The 22,675-nt window shown below is 36.0% G+C and overlaps 1 protein-coding gene across 2 annotated transcripts in view; it reads left to right on the top strand.

Moving 5' to 3' along the window:
- Nucleotides 1–22,675, top strand: part of LOC123559542 (low-density lipoprotein receptor-related protein 4-like) — a 57,958-nt gene that overhangs the window by 8,481 nt on the left and 26,802 nt on the right. For both annotated transcript variants that reach the window (XM_053552581.1, XM_045351452.2), the window contains exons 5-19: nucleotides 1,168–1,327; nucleotides 2,490–2,633; nucleotides 3,888–4,014; nucleotides 5,012–5,150; nucleotides 6,951–7,070; nucleotides 8,196–8,398; nucleotides 8,948–9,020; nucleotides 9,635–9,785; nucleotides 10,667–10,804; nucleotides 14,688–14,802; nucleotides 15,290–15,470; nucleotides 16,091–16,204; nucleotides 19,557–19,705; nucleotides 20,765–20,855; nucleotides 22,200–22,392. In XM_053552581.1, the coding sequence (XP_053408556.1) occupies nucleotides 1,168–1,327; nucleotides 2,490–2,633; nucleotides 3,888–4,014; nucleotides 5,012–5,150; nucleotides 6,951–7,070; nucleotides 8,196–8,398; nucleotides 8,948–9,020; nucleotides 9,635–9,785; nucleotides 10,667–10,804; nucleotides 14,688–14,802; nucleotides 15,290–15,470; nucleotides 16,091–16,204; nucleotides 19,557–19,705; nucleotides 20,765–20,855; nucleotides 22,200–22,392 (2,098 nt within the window). The remainder of the gene's footprint in view (nucleotides 1–1,167; nucleotides 1,328–2,489; nucleotides 2,634–3,887; nucleotides 4,015–5,011; nucleotides 5,151–6,950; nucleotides 7,071–8,195; nucleotides 8,399–8,947; nucleotides 9,021–9,634; nucleotides 9,786–10,666; nucleotides 10,805–14,687; nucleotides 14,803–15,289; nucleotides 15,471–16,090; nucleotides 16,205–19,556; nucleotides 19,706–20,764; nucleotides 20,856–22,199; nucleotides 22,393–22,675) is intronic.

Raw genomic sequence — 22,675 nt, 5'->3', positions numbered from 1 at the left:
AACATGAGTTGATTTCAATAGTATTAACGGTGCTAAAATATAATTTTATCACAAAAGTCACAAAAATACGCATGAAATGTTAAAATTTCAATTACATATTAATTAAAATGCCCGTTTACGATACAGCATGACAACGCCATTATTTTGCTATTGTTGACATTTTCTTCCCTCATAACGTTTCCACTGGTTTGTAAATTCTAGAATGTTTTGGTGTATTCTGTGGCTTTTCAAAGATGGGTTGAAGTCGTAGAATAAGCGAATTTATATGATAGCAGAATTTAATTGTTTTTTTTTTGAAATTGTATTATTTGTAAATGCACGTGAATATAGTGATATCGTTCTTGTTGTTTGATCCACCTAATCTGTATTTGCGAAAAGCGACTTTATTTTGGAAGATCCAGATACATCACTCTAATGGTCTCTAAGAATGGTACATGTAGCAGGACTTTTTTCAATTTTGTTAAATATCTTTAAGAATGTTATTTTAATGACCTAACTGTATTTCCTATTTGTAAAACTCGGGCAAAATCACAATTAAAAAAGATGTGTTAGAACTTTTTTTTCAGTTTTGTTTTTCACGGAATTATTGCTCAAGTGCTAAGTAAGATTTTACAGCTTTATAACAATCCATAAAAAAACTTTACGCCAAAATTATTTTTTGTGTCCAAAATGGCCGAAATTTACAATGGAAAATACCCCCACCATAATGTTTTGATGATAAATTCAAATATGTTTCGAAAATAAAAAAGAAATCCTACTTCCACCGCCGAGGCCCTTAGTTGGATGTATAATCTTAATGGTATTTAAAGAGAAGTTACGGAAAAGGTGATTAAACAGTAGTTTATAAGTAATTAAGCATCACATCTTTATAGTCCTTAGTATAGCAAAATATGCGTATTGCTTTTCACAGAACGCCATACAAGGTTGTGTTCCACTTTGGGATTTTTTTGTCTTTTCTGATCAAATAAGGTTATACTTTTAATGTGGAGTAGGGCTTTACGTGCGCCTTTACGAATACTTTTTCAGGCACATGCTAACAACTGGCTAGAACCAACGGCCAAAAAAAACAACCAGACAGATTCCTCTTTTGAAATCTCATTAGCAGGGTTTCTTATTTTCAGCAGTGAAGATAAGCACTCTGGCATAATATGTATTTTTGCACTGAAGGTATAGCAGTAGACTGGGTGACGGACGTTGTTTATTGGACGGATGCGGCATATGACGTCATTCTTGCCGTGTCTATGTACTCTCCTAACATGGCGGTAGTGATTATAGAAGGAAAGGATGTGGTCGAACCTTATGGCGTCGTTACCCATCCAAGAAAAGGGTAATATAGTTAAATTTAAAGGAGGGTAAATAACTTGCAATACGTTTATTTCATGCTGAAAGTCCATTGTCCAACCATATATCAGTCTGAAAGAATTTTCAAAATCGGATCACTGCAGAAAAATATATAGAAAATTGAAAGACGAAAATGGTTGAACATGCCGACAGTCATTTCTGTGAGCAAATGGTTTAATATACACATTCAACAACATGAACAATCCGTGATTTATTTAGCAAAAACACTTTAAAATACATTTATTCTTGTTTTCTTTTAATGTAAAGCATGTTTATTTCGTTCGTTCTATTTGGTAAAAGTAGAATATTAAAGAAGTACAGTTAAAATAAAGTCTTTAAAAATCCATCATTTGGTTTACTTTGCCATGAAAACTTGATGACTGCCATTTCAGTCAAAAATTGAAATGTTCATAAAACTTTCATTTTCAAGTCGATTTTGATTTTTTCAATGCCTTGAATTATTTTAGAAGACCTTGTACGTAGAATTAACATTTGAAATACGTACCGTCCCAAAAAGAACAGCATTCAACTTGTGCTAAATATATCAAGGAGACCTATTCTCTGATAGTAAAGGAATTTAATGAATGAAGACCGTTTTAATTACTTCCTTTGACACAACAAAAACGATTTTAATACTCTAACACTGTTTAAAGCCCACCCGCTTAGCTCCGTATAGGTAGAGCGTTGGTCTACGGATCGCGGGATCGTGAGTTCGATCCTCGGGCGGGGCGTATGTTCTCCGTGACGATTTGATAAACGACATTGTGTCTGAAATCATTCGTCCTCCACCTCTTATTCATGTGGGGAAGTTGGCAGTTATTTGCGGAGAACAGGTTTGTACTAGTACAGAATCCAGGAACACTGGTTAGGTTAACTGCCCGCCGTTACATGACTGAAATACTGTTGAAAAACGGCGTTAACCCCAACACAGACAAACACAGACAGACTAACACTGTTTAAGATTGGCAGTATGACTTTCGACTTTTTTTATTTTAATTCACTTGACGAATATCTTAATCAGAATTTCATAAAAATATTGGTTGGTATTAAATCCGTTTCTTGGAAAAAAACATATGTCCGGAAGAGTTAATCTGTATAGTTTACATAATTTATCTTTGGAAATAATGAGATCGTGTGTTTTGATTCAGTTTTCTGTTCTGGACTGACGCTGATGTAAACAATCCCAGACTGATGCGTTCTTCCCTAGGTGGACGTCAAGTTAAAACTTTGGTCAAATTCTCAAGGTCTGGCAGACGTGCAATGTCCTTGTTCATCGATTATAACGAAGAAAGGTTTGTTAGTTATTTTCTCTAGTTGTATTAACTTTACATGAAACATCCAGGTAGAGGACTTTCTTCTTGGACTATAGTTGTACATATGGATATGAAAACCGCATGTATGGTTACTTATACACAGAACCTGAAAGTCAATGCAACACTGAAACACTGAAACTGAGGGGCACCAGTTAAAATCGTAAGGCATACGTTTCATGGTTCCGTCTCACCTATATTCGATTCGTCGTTAGGCCATACTATTGTCCCAACAGTAAATGAGCCGCGCCATAAGAAAACCAACTTTGTGCATTTGCGACCAACAGTCGCGCAGTCTAGTCAGGATCCATGCTGACTGCTAACGGTTTCTCTAATTGCAATAGGCTTTGAAAGCGAACAGCATGGATCCTGACCAGGCTGATCTGGATCAACACACCATGTTGGTTTTCTCATGGCGCGGCTCATTAATGCTCTGACTATTTTGTTGATTTGGTATGGATGGACTGATTTGTGGAAACCGAAAGACAGTTGACACACAGCAGAACTTTGTAACTTCGTTTGACAAAATATGCCTTAGCAATGTTGAAGACCATGTAGCTGAATAGAAACTTAAGAACTCGTCGTCGTGTTAAATAATACTGGAGAACATGCCGCCAGATATACTAAATTCCTCGTATTTTAAGTTAAACTTAATACGTACAACAGAAGAAAAGATTTATAATCCCTAGTATTGCTTTAGGATAAATTGCATGTATTCAAGATGATTATTCAGATTTGTCAAGTAATAGATTTGTATAAAACTTGAAAATCTGATCTTTAACACTATTGATGTTCACTGAGCGGTTAACACATGTCAGATTTTAACTGCAGATATTTTTCTTAAAATTGACCTCCCCAGGTTGCCTACCTTTAGGCTTCAGTATAAATTTAAATACATATTTTGCATATGAATAGGTATTCTATTTTTAACAAATATTTACATTCAAAAGAACATATTTAGCCATAATTCATTAGAAATGCAAGTTTTAAATTTGTTATTACCTCCTTGGTGATGTTGTCTAAACCCTTGGTCAATTATGACACTAGGTGTGCCATAATGGCAAGAAGGCACAACCGAGCCGTATATTAACCTCTTAATAATTCACACCATAACGCTACTCGACGCTATATGGTAATCTATAAAAGCACAGTACAATTTTGATTAAGAGCTAAGAACATATCAACGAGGGCCTTTTCTGGATATTCATATTAAACATATATCCTGTCTATTTCTAGGTTATACTGGATATATGAAGAGACAACTAAGCTACAGGGCGTCAGTTCCTGTGATATACATGGCAAATATATGAAAATTCTTCAAATTGCAGTCAATAGTAATTACTTTGACATTGGGCTATTTGATGTGAGTATAAACATTTAAGTAAATTTGATTTTCATTGACCTAAGATCCGTTCTCAAAATTTGAGGCAATTCCTTGTCACAGGTATACGACAGTGGATATAAAGGTATGTAAAAGCATCAAGCGTCTGTTTTGCTGGTTATTCACTTAATACAATACAATTCTGATTCGGATGCCACAGACATAGTGTCCAATTTTTAATGCATTTAAGCTCGTATATTTATGGTTCTTACCCTCAGCTTTGCTATTTATTCCATATGTAAATATCCTAAGTCATACTGGTAAGGCAAAAATAATATGAGCCGTGCCATGGGAAAACCAACATAGTGGGTATGCGACCAGCATGGATCCAGACCAGCATGCGCATCCGCGCAGTCTGGTCAGGCTCCATGCTGTTCGCTTTTAAAGCCTATTGGAATTGGAGAAACTATTAGCGAACAGCATGGATCCTGACCAGACTGCGCGGATGCGCAGGCTGGTCTGGATCCATGCTGGTCGCATACCCACTATGTTGGTTTTCTCTTGGCACGGCTCATATTTTTTGGTTATCTCAAAGGGCAATATTATCCAAATTTTAAGGTAGAAGTTGGCCAAAATTTAGAGATTTGTCGTTTATGTGTTTGAGACATAATTCGTAATACAATGTATTATCATTTTTTAAAGAATCATGCCGTAATTTGAAAAGTTTGTAAGATATATTAAAGGTATGGAGGTAAGGGACCATATGGAAGTAATGCATGTCAATATAACTCTGCAAGCAAATTAAAATATCTGTATTATTAAATTTAAATGTATTTGATGAGGATTTTTTAAATTTGAAGTAAATATCCGAGTAAAAATAAAATAATTTAGTGAAAGAATAGCATTAGTATTCTTTAATATCTTTAACTCCTGATAAAATATATTCGTGAATTGACCAACTAGAAACATTGATGAGAGAGTGGTCTCTGTCGGAATTTCATTTTCTTAATCTTCTGTTCTTTTTTTTTTCTTTTTGTAGAGTCAGTTACTATATATAGAAAACGGAGCGGTTAACATCTATCAAAAAGATAAATCAAACAGGGGCCCAAAATCGAAGTCAAGAGGAGTACCACTAACAATGGTTGTTATCGATAAAGGCAGACAGTACGAAAGAACAAGTATGTTTCTTACTGCCCTAATTGTCCTATAATTAATTCATATGCTCCAGAGAAAGCAGGATTCTGAATGTCCTAAATGTTCTTTAATATTTCTTATGCTGCAGACAAAGCATGATTTTAGTGTGTCATAAATGTCCTTTAATAACTTCATATATATGATCCAGAGAAAGCATGGTTCTTATTGTCCTAATTGTCATATAATGCGCTGTTGTGAGTCATAATTATTACTCACGTCGGAAAATGTTTTCTTAAAGTTAGAATGGGGACTTCTTGGCCGAGCAGTTATGGTCACTGACTTCGAATCACTTGCCCTCATTGATATGGGTTCGAAACCTTGCTTTGGTTGAAGAATTTTTCATGTGAGGCAGCCATCCATCTTGCCTATAGAATGTTTGTGGTTATCCAGGTATCCGCCCATGCCGGAAACAGTGACTGGAATTGCACCCGCGTTTCCTGACAGTCACAGTTTAAAGCATCGGTGAACGACAGGATAGGATCGGCAAGCTAGCGGTTCATGTTTTATTTTCCGATCCTGTGCTGTCGTTCATTTCGCATGAACACCGAAAAAAAAATCATTTCATGTCTTAATTACAATAGGAGGTAATCAAACTAGACCTCTCTGTACGATGTTTTGAACGTAGAAATTTGAAGCGATGCAAAATTTTAACGTTTTTTACTACTAGTAATTTTGAATTTGAGGTTCAAATATATCAAAGAATAACAAGGAAATCAGTACGATATAAGATGGTGTATTTAATACTTCTACTAGTATATGTTATTTTGTAACATATATAGTAAAAGCATTGTGAGACTTATAAATACAATATTATGGCAGATGAAAAAATATCTGCTCTGACATCTAACAATGTCTAAATGTTCGAAAATATCAATGATTAGAAGGCTTCGAAAGTTTCCATCAACTGCGACATTTTGCAGCAAATGTAACATACAATGTATATTAAAACTCGATTTCCAGCTTTCTCTTTCATAATTTATATTATTTTTTTTTGCTTTTTAGTCCCCTACCGGTGGAACACCGGGTGGATCTATAGGAATGTCCTCCACCCGTACGTGCGCCAGCCCGCAAATCTGGATCCTTCGATAACTGAAAATGTATTTAAGCTAGGTTAATAACACTTGGTGTGTGAATAGAGGGAAATACGTGACTTTTGCTCTTAGGTTAAAGGCCAAGGTCACAATTAAAGCTCAAGTAAAAATTGTTTCTGCTCCATAACTTTTATATGCATTGATTTATTGTCTTAGTGCTACACACGAACGTTCCCCATGATGAAACAATGTGTCAACACATGATCTAGGCTTGTCAGTTAAAGGTCAAGGTCACTGTTCAAGGTCAAGTAAAATAGGTTTCTGCTTACTTTTAATTGCATTGAAGGAGTTTTAGTACTATACAGAAATGTTCCCCATGATTAGACTATGTGTCGCGCACATGAACCATCATTGTCGATCGAAGTTCAAGTAAATTGCCCTTTTACCGGTAGGGGACTTCTGTATTGCCGCTGCAATACTCGGTCACTTGATTTGTTAGGTTTTTGTGGTGTTTAGAATCACACCGACACAATAATAGGTCATATGATGACTTTCCAACTTTTGATTGTGGAGGAAGACCCAAGATGACCCTCCGTGGGCAGAACCACCGACATTCGTAAGCAAGCTGGATGGCTTCCTCACATGAAGAAGTTTACACCCCAAGCGAGACGCGGACCTACATTGGCCAGAGGCAATTGATTTGAAGTCAGCGACATGCATGTTTTCACATTTCATCTCTTCTTTTCTCTGTAGATCCGTGCTTGCAATCCAACTGCCCGGGTGTCTGCACAATGAGTATGTTTCGTGAAGATTGCTTCTGTAGTGAACTACTGGTGAGCAGAATAGACCCGGAGGTCATAAAACAATTCTGCGGTAGGTGACAATGAAATTGGACTAGCAGTTATTTCCATTACTCTTTCGGTAAGACTAAACTAAATGCCGTCAGGTGCCGTGCCTACAAAAGGTATAGGTTTAGGCGGGGTATAGGTAATACTGAAAGTAGCACTCCTCTACCACACAAAGAGGGACCATTCTATAACTGTTCTGCGCATTAAGAATTCCAGTAATGGCCGGCAACTCTAGAATTGCGTTGAACGATTCTTGATTCGCGCAAGAGATATTTAAGTTTTAACTTTTTAAGTTTTGAAGGAACCAGATTTTAGAAATATATAATGGTTAAAGTCGGGATGACAGAACAGATGACAGAAGAATAGAAAGAATAAAATATTAAACTTGACCACATATTAGAATTGTATTAAAATAAAACAATTCACAATGCATATTTAGAAAAATGTAGTCAAATTGATAGATCTTGAGTGAAATGGGCAATATGTATCAAGGATAAACTTGAATGTATAGTTTGAGCAAGTGAGTAGGAAACAATGTTTTGTGCAAAAATACGTTAAAACTGGGTAATGTAAAATTTTATGACACCCTTGAACAGATTTTGCTCTAAAATGATATGTGAAATATCCTTATTGTTAGAATGAAAACATGTTACTACTTAACGCTTTTTAACTAGATTTTCTCTTTAGAATGTCTGTATGCATGCAAAGAAATACTCGAAAATAAAACAAGGCCAAACCGATGAAACGATACAATATCTTAATGTTTTATGTGAACAGATTGAAGAAAACATCTTTTAGGTTACCAGATATTGATCAAAGTGTCAGTACATGTATATCCTAATTAAATTATGACTGAACAGAAATATGCAAGTAAAGAACGTTTTAAAATAACATAAACAACGGTTTTGTTTTTAGTATATGGTTGTTTTTTTTTTCAATGTAAAAGAGTACGACGTCTAAATTCTCCTACCTCGTTGTCTATTTAACCAACCGCGGTGATTTTCCGGTTGATTCAGTTAATAATCATATGTGTTCAACTTACACGTTATCTAACTTGAAGTACGGATCCGTGGCTCTTAACAAAATCATCTTTGGTTTAGCGGTTGTTGTCTTTCACCTTATGTGTAGTTAATATGTTGTCCATGCACAGAGCCTGTCCGGTCCTTCACCGGGTTTCTGTTTCCAAAGGGTGATGGGATTTATACACTGAAGACAAACTTCATAGAACACGGTCCAATGTCTACATTGTCCAAGGCGGAACCACAGAAAATTCTACACACCAAGTTTCCAGTGAAAGCAGTTACGTCTGATATCAAATCCATGAACATTTTCTTCTACGAATATCGAAGTAACGTAGGTAGTTTAAGTATCTTCTCTTGATGTTAGAAACGGTACTTTTAAATATTTTTGACATTTGATTATTAACAGTAATCGGGATGGAGAAAATATGTACCAAAAGAAGGTGGGGTACGCTGGATTATTGTAAAATATGATTAACTGAAATGTTACATGATCCAGAAAAAAATCACGTAGTTATTGTGTAGTATATTCGTCCAAATGTTGAAGCCTTAAAGTATACCAAATGCGACTGAAAAGTGCAACAAACACTAAGTTGCAGTAATAGGGACATCCGTGGTCGAGTAGTTAGTGTCTCCTGCCCCTCACCGCTGTGGGTTCGAAACATGCCTCGCTTACAGAAAGTCAATAATAGTTTAACCTAGGTGTCACACGTGACACGTGACAAAATAGCGTTCGTAGGAGCACCTGGGGTCTCCCTGCACTACCAAAAGCTTGAAAGTCGCCATATGACCTGTTATTAAAATACTGTCGTATGAACATTGTTGGCCTCGAAAAAAACATGTTTTTCCTAAAAATGATTAATTTACCTTACATGGCGTGTAGATGATAAAATCCTTGTCGACAGTTGAAGACAGTGTTCCAGAAATTGTCTCCCTTGCCATTGGAGAAGTCGGAGGTTTGTGGGTTTTTTGTTTGTTTGTTGTTGTTCGGGTGGGTAGGTGTGGGGGTTGTTTAGTTTTACAACAGGATTTCCGTAAGGCAACTGCCTGTTAACCTGTCTAGTTTTCAAGGATTCCGCATCAGTACTATTCTGTTCTCCGCAGGTACGTACCAACTTCTTCATATGAATTAAAGATGGAGGACAAAGTATTTCAGTTATTTACGAAATCGCCTCATAGAACATACACCTCGCACGGGGATCGAACTCAAGACCCTGTGATCCTTAGATCTGCCAAATCCTTATTGATGTAAATGGGTTTGGAGGTTTTTACATGTATAATCTATTACTTTGGTATGGGCTGCTCACAATATTTCAGTATTTCAGTTCTAGAATTTTCTGCTTACTGGGAATCGCCGGTATATCAGTTGTAGTCAGGACTAGCACTAATAGTCTAACCTGCTAACAACAGTGACACTTGCTAATTCAGCTTTTCAACATAATTAAATTTTTAATATTTTGAAAGCTACACATATTAGAAAATTTAGACCATAATTTCGGCCTATGACTGTATTTCACGCTGGCGAAGAGTTAGTTCTCCATAATAAAACTACATTCGTAATATTTTAAAGGTCTTGCATTCGACAGCAGGCAGAAGCATTTATACTGGACAGATACCTTATATGGGCATATTATGGTGGCCCGTGAAGACGGAATGTTTCCGCATATTCTACACAGGAATCTCGAGCAGCCCAGGGCAATAGCTATCTATCCTCAAAGGAGGTATTTCTGTTTTGTGTGTTGTTGTTATCTTCTCCTGCATAAATGTTATTTATTATTTCAGAAATTTTGGTTTTTCCAACATACTATGTAACTTTACTGACGAAAACCTCTTGCTGCCCAGAATAGTAGAAAATTTATTCAACATTATGGTTAAAGTAGTAACTGAAAGATTGACATACATTAGTTTCCGTTAAATAAGCATACACATCTTTATGAACGGTTTGCCAAATCAAAATAGACTTTAATTGCACTACAAAATTGAGTCGTACCATAAATTAATGATCACAACCCTTTTAATGGGTCAGTAAAAAGTGTAAATTTTGAAAAAATACTGTCACTGAGTGCAAAATATCATTGAGAAAACACGAAATGATACATATCGGTCGTTCACGCCGTATCTTGGTGTATAATGTTGCAACTGAAAGACTGTTCAATCTTGCACTGAAACAGAATAATAGTCTATACCAATTATAATCTATTAATAGTATAAAATGATATAAAACAAAACAAATCTGGAAAAAAAAATGAATGCACTTATTCTGTTTGGAAAGATTACACTTACAATAAGTCTGAAAGTTAGACATTGAAATGCTAAAATAACTTTTTGCCCTATATTTGTAAATATTGCACGGATTTTACTAAAACTTATAAATATAGCATATGCTACAACGAAAAGCTGGGCAAAATTTCAGCAATAGTAGATTTATTACAAAAGAAGCGGAAGCAACTTGATCTTTTAGAGATTTAAAGTCTATGTCAAACGTTTAAACTTAAAATATTGACAAATACTTGCCTTTATTCATTTTGCGACGAAAAATAGAACATTGTAAGCTATACCTCACATGATTATATCATCTTTAAAAATTGATGTTTTGATATAGGGTACCGGTATTGATATGGAGTGAGATTGGATCCGGGACGCTGATGAAGTCATATTTAGACGGTTATTCAAAAAGTGAAATCTTCATGGATATGAGATATAAGATATATGATATAGCCATTGACTTCTCCAACAACACGTATGTAAACACTTTTCCACCCTGTCCTGACACGTGCATTTTCTTCTCGTTTTTTAACATTGTTTACTGCAAGTTGTTGTTGTTGTAGGGGATTGTCACAGGATGTAAAGTGTCTGTCATACTGTTCATCATGGGCATGAGCCTCATCATTAAGGCAGGGGACCGGGAAACCAGAGGCCCGGAACCTGTTCCAACATCCGATTCCCAGCCAACAGAGGCTTTATGGATGACCTCACAATCACAACAGAGGCACACATCCAAGCACGATGGATGTTGTCTGCACTAGGAAAAATGGTCACTTGGGCCAGGATGAAGCTAAGTCAAAGAAGTTAGGAGTGATTATCGTAAAGAAAAGTCAAGTTTGTAACCAGTTCAAGGGGGAAAAACACCATCAATTGTCGACAAAAAACAATTAAATGTCTGGGCAAATGGTTTGACGATAGTCTAAGTGTCCGCAGCAACACGGTACAAACTACACGCATTGTTGAAGACGGGCTGGAAAAGATCAAAAAGATCTGGCTCCCAGACCAGTTCAAGGCTTGGATGTCAGCACAGCCTGCTGCTAAGGCATCTTTGGCCTCTGCTGATCTACGAGATACCCTCGTCAATAGTGAAGACCATGGAGCGCACTATCAACCATCAGTTGCGGAAGTGGTTCAGCTTGTCCCTTTCCTTCTCCGGCGTTCTTTTTTCCGTTGAAGAATACACGATTGAAAAGACAAAGCTTAGGGACTCCAAGGAAGACAAAATTCGCAATGCAGGCATCGAAGTTCTCACCGGCAGAAGATGGTCAGCCAGCAAAGCAGTTGACTATGCAACAAGTCGACTCAGCCATACTGACATTGTCCTGACTCCATGTGTAGACCACATGGTTGAGTCCGACGCTGGAACACAGCGACAGCCATACTGAGAAGAGAATTTATTCAGGCTGAAATAAGAAATGATGAGGAAGAAGTCAGAAGAGTATGTGCAGTACAGATTGGAGGACAGGGTCGGTGGACCAAGTGGGAGAAAATGGAGAGATATCTTCCTTGGCAAGATATCTGAAAGAAAGATACACTCCAACTCCAGTTCCTCCTCTGATCTATGTATGACGCCCGACCCACACCAGCAAACCTTTGCAGCTAGGGTTTGTCTGAAGACAATGCCTGCACTCTCTGTGGCTATTCAAATTGCTCCTTAGAGTACATCCTGTCATCATACAACGTAGCCCTAGCTAAAGACATATATAGATGACGCCGTGAGCAAGTACAGTGCGAGATTGTGGGTCTCAAACTGGACCTGTCTTTATCAACTTTGTAAGAGAAGAACGCGCAGCTTGGGGAGGCACATCGCCGCACACTCAATCTATATTCAAGGTGCAGACGACTGGAAGATGAGGGTCGACCTGGGCCAAAAACTGCAATTCTAAGAAATTGTCCAAACATTGCTCAGACCAGACATTATCATCTCCTCAGAAAAGGCCGTAAAAGATTGCGATTATGGAACTTACAGTTCCATGGGACAAAAAGGTACAGTACGAGGATCTCCTCGATCAGTGCCAACAGAGAGAATGGCAGACAATGATCGAGGTTGGCTGCAGGGGCTTTAAATTAATTAAGAAAACTGTTGTAGGTACCTCTCTATACCAATGTTCAAAGTTTATTTTAAAGATAAACTTATAAGTTTGAAATACATTTCAGCCATAAATAATAAGATATATGAATTCGAAAAGAAATGGTCTCAAGTTATCGAAACGATAGATAACTAAGCTAAAATTAACAACAGAATTAAAGAAATAAAGCAAAGTAAAATATTTCCTAACCTGCCAAAAGATCATCTTTAATAATACCAAAATATTGAAAAATAAATACTTGTTAATTCCGATCTTTTATTAATAGAACTAACCATAACTGTCTACTAAGAGTTATTAAAGGGATTTTTCATTTTATTAAATCAGTTTCCCCCATTTTCCACTTTTTTCTTCCTCTTTTCTTTTTTTTTTCTTAAATAACTTGCACATATTTCTGTTAAATATGTGCTCTTTTTTTCCTGACTATATTTTTGATTTTTTTTTTTCATACACACTTCTTCACATTTTTGTAAAATATTACCCCAATTTGTAAATTGCCTGATAACAAATGTCAATGACAATATACGACTTTAACTAGTATATGAAGTAGTTACAAAAATATGTATACATAATAGATCACTCAGATTACATGTTGAACAATATGTCTTGATATTTACATTATTAATTCATGTAATTGTACGTTTGCATCATGTGTTTATATGTATCTATATATGTATACAATTTGAAATAAACGGGGTTACCCAAATTGGAAAAAAAAAATACTATATTAAAGATTCTTTCACTGGTTGTAGGTGCAGATGGGAATATCCGGCCTCGAGGGTAACTGTTTAGGCGGTAACGAGGTTCCTACCGAGTTACCGCCTAAACAGTTACCCGAGAGCCGGATATTCCCATCTGCACCTATAACCAGTGACAGAATCTTTTTCTTGCATACCGATATCAAGATAAAATAATGAAAATAAAATCAGTCGAACGGCTTTCTTTTTAGAACTATTTCTTATAGCAGTGTATTTAAACAAAGCGGGGGAAACCAACGTCCGTAAACAGGAAAGACGTCATGACGTTTCAAAACAAATAACAATGTTTAGTTCCGGTTTTGTTTTATCAGTTGCAGCGTAACGTTATGAATTTTTGATAAAATAACGTGATTTGAATCGAGAAATATTCTATCAGGAACCAATAGGAACTGTCAAGGTATTGAATTTTTATTCCGTTTTTTAAATAAAATATAAATTACTACATAAATCTTCTACATATATGTAGTTCGTAGTACGTCATTTACAGCACGAGAGTCATCTTACACCCCGGGGTGTAAGATGGATTTTTCCAGCACCGGTAAAAATACCGGAAATCCCCGTCTGGTATGCAAGAAAAATTATTCTGACAAACGCCAGTAGCTGGAAGCCCGCCACCAATGGTTTATCTTTGGCCAACATTATTGATGTACCATTTTGAGCCTCTCCTGGGATGAATAGCGCGAAACAGACATTTACTGATGGTTCCCAGTTGTGTACAGTGGTGGAAGCAGCACAGATGCTGTATGAAATACACTTTTTGTTGCATTTGGAATATATCTCAAACTTTGTGTGTATCTAAGTTTATTCACGGTGTCCACCATTACAGATAGAAGAATAATAGTTGAAGATAATCTTAAGCATCGTCTTCATCTATCCACTGTTCTGGAAAGCGTCGTCTTCATCTGTCCAGTATTATAGAAAGCATCGTGTACACCTGTCAGATGTTCCGGAAAGCATCGGCTTCACCTGTCCGATGTCCTGGAGAGCATCATCTATATCTGTCTAATTTTCCGGAAAGTACCGTGAATATATATCCATTGTTCCGGAAAGCATCGTCTACATCTGTCCGATGTTCTGGAAAGCATCTGTCAAATGTTCCGGAGAGCATCGTCTACATTTGTCAAATGTTCCGGAGAGCATTGTCTACATCTGTCAAATGTTCCCTGGAAGCATCGACTACACCTGTCTAATGTTCCGTGAAAACATCGTCTACATCTGTCTAATGTTCCCTGAAAGCATCGTCTACATCTGTCCAATGTTCTGGAAAGCATTTCCTACAATAATTTGTTTAATATCAAATTTTAATTTTGAGTAAACCAGGAGTTTGATAACACATTAATACATTTATAGGTGAAGGGTAGGGTGGGATAAATGTTATCATGGATTTTTTCTCTTTTACGGTTGTCTCTCTCAATGTTGCTATACTACATTTCAGTAAATATAAGGATGGTGTGAAAATTGGATTGCTAATTAAAAGAAATCGTTTACTTGTCTGTCAAACCTTCGCTTGCAGGTTGTATCTCTGTGACGAATCTTCCATTTATGAAACAGATCTAGATGGATCTTTTTTCAAAACACACTACAGTAAAAAATCCCGACATTATTTTACCGGCTTGACTATTGCCCATGTAAGTTACATTGTTTACATTTTACATTTTTACAGTAAAACATTTCTAAATGTTACAGAAGAAACCAGAAATCTTTTGCCTGGTCATTATTGCTTTAGTTTTAAATGGCGTAATATCTTCATCGGCTTGTTCTAAACGAATGAATGCTAATTTAATTTAGAAGAAAATTCTAAAGGAGGAAAAAAAGTCAGAATCAGTATGGTGGCTCGCTCCTTCCTCACGTGAGTTTAAAAATGGTCAAATGTCGTTTGGTGATTTCTATAGCAAAATGATGTATAATGACAGTGTTCCAGATAACGGATCATAGATTATTTTGTTCTTATTTTTTCCATACAGTCATACCTGTATATTAAGACTACGTTAAGTATAACCAAAAGGTCTGTGTTTGCAGCTGATCTACTGGTAGTCTTATTCGGTATGTTTTATGTATTTGTCCTTCTTTTCCAGTGTTATTTCGAATATTTGCGTTTCTTTTAATTTTATTTAGGACTACCTGGTTGTGACGGACACGTCATTAAGAAACAGCGGACTGCATGTGTTTGACAGAAAGGTTATTGATAATGATAGTCTCATTACAGAAGTGGGTAAGAGATTGTACCCGTACTTCCCGTACGGAAACTGGTACGGTGTCCATTACCATCACATCAGTAATCAACCCGTCGGTTATGGTACGTAATACAAATAACTTAATTGCAACCACCATTTTAAATGTAACTGAAATGCGTTTGAATATGTTGCGTTAACTTTATATCAAAACAAAAATAAAAGATAATTTTGTAATGAATATTTCTCTCGAGAGTAATGTAAAAATAATTAATCAAAAAGAAAGTACTGCAGCATTGATAATGATACTAAACAATATAGCAATAACACAAGCAGTACTGTTGATTCCGGAGGAAAACTTAATGCTTGATTTTCAAACGGAATAAGCATGTAACTATAGGTTCTTGTAAATTATGTGTCGTTGGCAGACAAGATACAAGCACCATCATTTCTGAATTGTCAGATGGAACCAGAAAACTGATTTTAGTCAAAATACGTACTAGTATATGTAAAAAGTGTTTGTATTGAGTGTCCGATCGAAATTATCATATGTTTGAGAACTAATGAAATATATCTGGTAATTTTGCAGTGAAAAAAAACTAATAATTTTCAACTTTATCTTGCGGGACAAATGGTTAAAGTTTAATTTTATCTAAAAGCTTTGAATTTCGAGTTATCACTAACATGTATTTATGCAAGGCGAATCTTTTTAATATGACTGACAAGTATGTGTTATTTTATACAGATATATGCAGGATCAAGCAAGCGAGCTGCGAACAGATGTGTTTACCAGGGTTTCGCGACTTCAGATGTGTTTGTGGTGTGGGGTACAAAGCGAATGGCACTTCCTGTATAATCGGTAAATGGTTTATTGTAAATATATGAACTTGAAATAAGTTAATGTTGATAACCATAGTTCACCACCTCTTCTTAGAACCAGTCTCCTACGCAATGGTCTCCCTTTGATGTAAAGATAATCTTTGGGGAGGGCCGTCATCTGATGTTGTAAAAACTTGTGGCCCGACCCATTTGCTTATTTGTTTGTGTTTGTAAAAATGTTGTATATGCTTGTAAATATTGAATGAGCAATAAAATATGTTTAAACTAAACTAAAACTAAAAAGATAATCTTCTGTCGGAACAAACTGAATTTCCTTAGTCATACATTGTAATGATTTGTGTTATGGGCCTTTCCTAACTACAACCTACTTAGGATGAAAAAACTATCCATGGCCTATCAAACAACTGCAAAAAGCATACCGTTGACCATCACTTTTGGGCACTTTTTTCTCCTTTTAGCCAGTGCTTTAGCAGCTGGCTATAGCTCTAAATCAAATACCAAGTTTCAACCTCGCGTCGTTTGAGATTTTTTATTTCTATTTGACCGCATCACACATATATTCTGAACGTGTAAAAAAGTCCCATATTTGTTTGTTTTTTAATCTTGGTATTGTGTGAGTGTGTGAGCAACTGAGGACCTAAACAACAAAAGCAAGCAGCAACGGATTGTAGAATAATTATGAACTTTATATTCACATTCGAAATATTCGGAATCACTCCGCTCACTCTGTCTTTTGTATCAGTTTTTCCACATGAACCCACTCTCGCGAATACCTAAAATTCTGCTCGTAATGCAACACGCATAAATGAAAGTCCGTGCGATTTGATTGGTTAACAGCATGGAGAGACGGCGTTTTTGAATGGTTTACAGCATAAAGTGGCGCCGTATTCTAGGGAAGTCGAAATTAACCCTAGCCCTAACCCTGAAATATCACTCAATAAGCACTGGCTATTAGACCTTTCAGGGCTTTCATTTTCTCTTTGAACACGATTATCCATAGTCCGGCAGTGATTTTATTTTTCTTTAAAATGCTCCAGTGGTAAAACATGCATATTTATTGCCCAAAATGCATCATTCCAAATAATTTTAGCCAGTAATCACGGATTAGAATTTCAATTTATGAAATTAGATAGTTTTCAAACACATTCAAAATATATAACACCTATGGGAGACAACTTTACATGGTAAATACACACCGCAGAATTCCGTATAGGCATACAGACACTAAATAGAAAAATGGCGCGAAAAAAATGGTAGTCGCATAATGGCGGATACAAATAGTCCTCAGTTTTTTCGCTGTGTAGAGCTATTTTCCTTATTTTCTTTGCATTTTTTTGGTAAAATCACATGACAGATCTATGCTTGACATGAAGATAGCATTTTGATCATGAAATAACACCATGACAAAATTTTTCATGGAAACTTAGATCATACACCACCAGTATAATTTGGGGTCTCATTTTTTAGCTGATTTTGCAGTTTGTGTGTTTGACTGAAATTATTTTTCTTGCATCAAACATGACCCCCACTTTTCTTTTGATTTTTAGTTAGCACTGACAATATTCTTCAAGAAAATGTAAGTTACAGAAATTTAAAATTGGTCCTGATGTGTGCTGCGGTCATTGGAAATAGGTCAATTTTATATAGAATAAAGAACAACAACTATTTAGTGTGTTATAACCTACAGACACTAAATAGAAAAATGGCGCGAAAAAAAATGGTAGTCGCATAATGGCGGATACAAATAGTCCTCAGTTTTTTCGCTGTGTAGAGCTATTTTCCTTATTTTCTTTGCATTTTTTTTTTTGGTAAAATCACATGACAGATCTATGCTTGACATGAAGATAGCATTTTGATCATGAAATAACACCATGACAAAATTTTTCATGGAAACTTAGATCATACACCACCAGTATAATTTGGGGTCTCATTTTTTAGCTGATTTTGCAGTTTGTGTGTTTGACTGAAATTATTTTTCTTGCATCAAACATGACCCCCACTTTTCTTTTGATTTTTAGTTAGCACTGACAATATTCTTCAAGAAAATGTAAGTTACAGAAATTTAAAATGGGTCCTGATGTGTGCTGCGGTCATTGAACTATGAGTACAACTTTAATGGTAAAATACACACGCAGTGAATTCCGTATACAATTTCAATCAATCAGAAGCCTTGGAGTTACTTCACTCTGACCTTGATGCCAGATTTTAGTTAGTTAACTTGTTTTTACAAATGACAAGGGAGATGACATTAATACTGATATTGTCAATTTCCCTCATTTTGATGGGAATGTACCCTGTGTCACACCTTTGTACCCTGTGTCACACCTTTGTACCATGTGTCACACCTTAAAGATTTTAAAAAGGTTCGAAATATTATTCTAACTAAAAGGGTTCTTCAGCAGGGCTACCGTTACCACCAATTTTGTTAACATTTTGCTAAATTTTATCACCGCAACTAGTGATTAAATTTAAGGACAATTTATATACTTTTCTGCGATAAAGTATTTCGCAACTGATTTTTTGTAACGTATAAACTTCGTAAAATTCTCGGGGCCGTTTTCAACAGTTATTTGTTAACATTATCAAACGTTTTATTGCCAGAGCTTCTGAGACACATATACTAGACTAATAATACTTTCTACAAGTAAAAAAAACAGAAACAAAAACACTTTCACTACGTATTAAACCATGCATGGTATATAAACATGGTCAATATGAAAACATACTCAGTAATTTACTAATACTAGAAAAAAAATTGTTACCAGATTTGAAATAATGTATCGGTGCAAAACATCACATTCGACTTGGCGAGTACAAACAATTTTGGCGGAGCGACACGACTTCCTCTACACAATATACTTATGCATTGGTCGTTTAAATGTCACTACAGCTTGTGGCAGATATATGAGGGCAATTCTGAAAATAATGACAATGCTTTGAAGGGATAAGCTAAATTTGAAGTCTGCATACAGACTGTGTACTATATACCGGCACGATTGTCATTATTTTTAGAATGGCCCTCGTATCCTAACTCTTTATCAACACTAGATTATACTTCCTTGCATACATCAGTACATAAGAGGCTAACTATCTTACACCAGTAGCATTTTAGGTCTTAATCAAATCATTGAATCTGAAAATATTAGAATGGAGTTCCTTTTAAATAATACTATAGGCGTCCGATTGCATTCAGTTATGAAATGGTATTCGTCTTGTAATACATTACAGAATTTACATTTTCTTTGGTCAGTAGTACACGTATATATAACAGAAAAGCGGGTTATTCTCTTGAGTCATATTCGCATCATTCCATGAAATACATTCACTAAGCAGTCACTATAGATGGAGTGATAATAGACTGTTTATTTCAGATCAGCCATACAAGCCATTTATTCTCCTTACTGATATGAGATTATCTCAGTTACTACAGATACACGCAGTGTCCAGACAGTTTGTCGCCGTGCCCGTCCAAGGCATACACCAGCCCTTTTCTATTGCCTATGATCCAGTCAAGAAGATGGTAACCATATTATATACTCGAAGCTTGTCTTCTTTGACAAAATTTGTATCTTAGCTTTCTTATAATTGTCTGTAAGTAAAATATCAAGACTTAGAAAATAGGTTTACATTTCTTTTCGAAAAGTCAAGTTTTCATTTTGAAGTGAGTGAAATGTTTGTGTAAAGCATCTGATTGAACACAGTATAAATATTACATGCATTTGACTGTGTTAGCAGATACTGCGAACACGAGTGAAATGTCATTATGAGAAAAAAATTTAAAAAATAAATCTGTGTAATGATTCTTTGGAAATTAGACAACTATCATTCTACGCATACAGCATGCTGCACGCTGGAAGGCCTGCTGAAAGCGCTACTGTAGTGTACACAATGGGGAAATAAATTTCTAAATGCAATATCTTAGTGCAAACTTTGATATAATAATGTGGTATCACGTTTTGAATTTCTGGTGAATGACAAAACAAATATTCATTTGTCTCCAGAAAAAGTAATGTTATAATTCATAGTAATTCACAGTAATGATTCTCTTTAACTACCGGGAAGGAAACATTCTTGTGCCTTAAGATTGAGTTTTGTTACTCTTAATACCAATGATAAACTAAAACAATAGAAATTCTTACTCGACTTCCTTGAGCTCAAGAAAACATTTTCTAGCATACTTATTGTTATTGAATTAATTACACTTCAATGTCCTACCACAATATTAACAAAAACTAAGCATATGAAGAACTGAGTAATAAAAACAATTTTGACAGATCGTGAAAACTAATGACAAAATTTGACAGGTGGAAAATGAATTGTGACCTTATTAGAATTGCCGTTGATTCTCCCTTCAAGTTCGATTTTCTTAAGAAGGCTCTTCTCTGTTATAGCCTACAAATCATAGATAAAAATAATAAAAGTACTGACTGTTGACTTACTGGCGTTTTCTCTATCCAAGTCCTGTAAGAATTTCTATTGTTTCAACCCCCATACACTGATTACATTGGGCCATTCACAATGTTGAAAGTATCCCTTATTTTCACATATATATTGAACAGTATTCCCTTTCTTGCTGCAGGTTTATTGGTCTGATCTGGAAACTGGTACTATCTCTAGATCGTTCGTGAATGGAACCAACCAGGAGGTTATCAAGTCTGATCCACACGCATGTATGTAAAAAGATATGAGAGAGTATATGAGGACTAATCAATTACGTCTAGAAAATTTAAAAAACAAAAAAAAATCTTAAAATGCCAGTTTATGCATATTTGTCAGACAACAACTCAAGTTACTCTACAAACCTTATGTGTGCATCGTAATATGGCCAAAAACTATTTTCCTATTCCTATAACTGTCGGGCAAATAACATCGATACACTTGAGATGTACCAATTTTGTCACGTGTTTATGAGATTATTTCTCACGAAATACGTGGAACAACCCGATAAATCACGAAAATGGCCGAATTCATTACAGGCGAAATTCTATTTTTATACTGCAGGTTTTATTTTTCAATGCCTAAAAAAAGTCTTCCTGCTATCAGTGTAGAACATGGTTTATGTTTTGTTATATTTTCTGGTCATTTTGATTGTGTTCTATGCTTCCGAAGATCGTCTTATTTACGTTTTCGTTATATTATATCTATAATCACATACTCCACTGAAACAGGGACTTTGTCTTGTAAAAGGTTTATAGATTACTGATACAAATACTTCACCTTGATGTTTATATACAATATATACCAAAAGCATGTAAATGCTCTTTAAACATATGAACCGTGCCATGAGAAAACCAACATAGTGGGTTTGCGACCAGCATGGATCCAGACCAGCCTGCGCATCCGCGCAGTCTGGTCAGGATCCATGCTGTTCGCTAATGGTATCTCTCATTGCAATAGTCTTTGAAGGCGAACAGCATGGATCCTGACCAGACTGCGCGGATGCGCAGGCTGGTCTGGATCCATGCTGGTCGCAAACCCACTATGTTGGTTTTCCCATGGCGCGGCTCATATTATGATTTTCAGTAACTAAACCTTACTGTAGCGGACCCGCAATGACAATCGGCAGTCTCCCTACGATTAAGTATTCTTGTGTACTATTTCGGCATGCTTCCGTCTTCACTTCATTAGAACCGAATACTGCCGAAACTAGCTACAGATATGTAATCGAACGGGAAATACCACTGAAATTACTTGTCCACTGAGCATCTCAGCTGACATTTAACGTTGGGTAGTTTACATCTAATTGTATTTATAGTCAGCAGCTGTTACCTATGGTAACCTATATGGTTGACTGATGCAGAAGGGTACCATGGAGGATAGTCGCAAATACAGCAGGTATTCGAATATAGGAACTTTCCCTAAGTCTTGTATTTGCCGTGCACGGTTAATTTAATACATTGGTCTTTTCCGAAAGAAATTATTTTGACTTAGATATTTGGTGACATGAGAAAACTAGCTATACACCCTCGGTTTCATAGTTGGTTGTCTTAACAGTGCCAAAATAACGATTGCAGATTTCATTGGACTTTTCATTGAACCGGGATCCCGACTGTTACTGTACGTGATGAGACACAAACCTGAGTACGACCGCTATCAACTGCCAATCGGAAGTCTCGCTGCAATGAATATAGACACGAAAAAAACTATGATATTATTGGAAAGGGTGCTGGACGATCCGCATGCTGTGACTGTAAATGTCAAACATGGGTAAGGAAACATACGGTCTAATTTTAGCACAATACTTATGAAGTTTAATTGACAATGCATATCTTAAAAACCCTGATTTTACCTGCGAAATTCGCAATCTTTCGCGAGCATTCATTCACGTTGAAAAATAAACATGACAGTATCGTACTTGTTCAGAACAATGTAGCAGTATATTGTCTTATGTACCTGTCGTTAAAGAGTCTTTGAAATTAAATGGAGGGTAGGTTTTAGAATGCATGTTGCTTTTTTTCATAAAGTGATACTGGTGGTAGTAAATGACAAT

This window comes from Mercenaria mercenaria, chromosome 10 (assembly GCF_021730395.1).
Source record: "Mercenaria mercenaria strain notata chromosome 10, MADL_Memer_1, whole genome shotgun sequence".
Taxonomy (NCBI): domain Eukaryota; kingdom Metazoa; phylum Mollusca; class Bivalvia; order Venerida; family Veneridae; genus Mercenaria; species Mercenaria mercenaria.
This window is presented reverse-complemented; position numbering and strand designations above follow the sequence as displayed.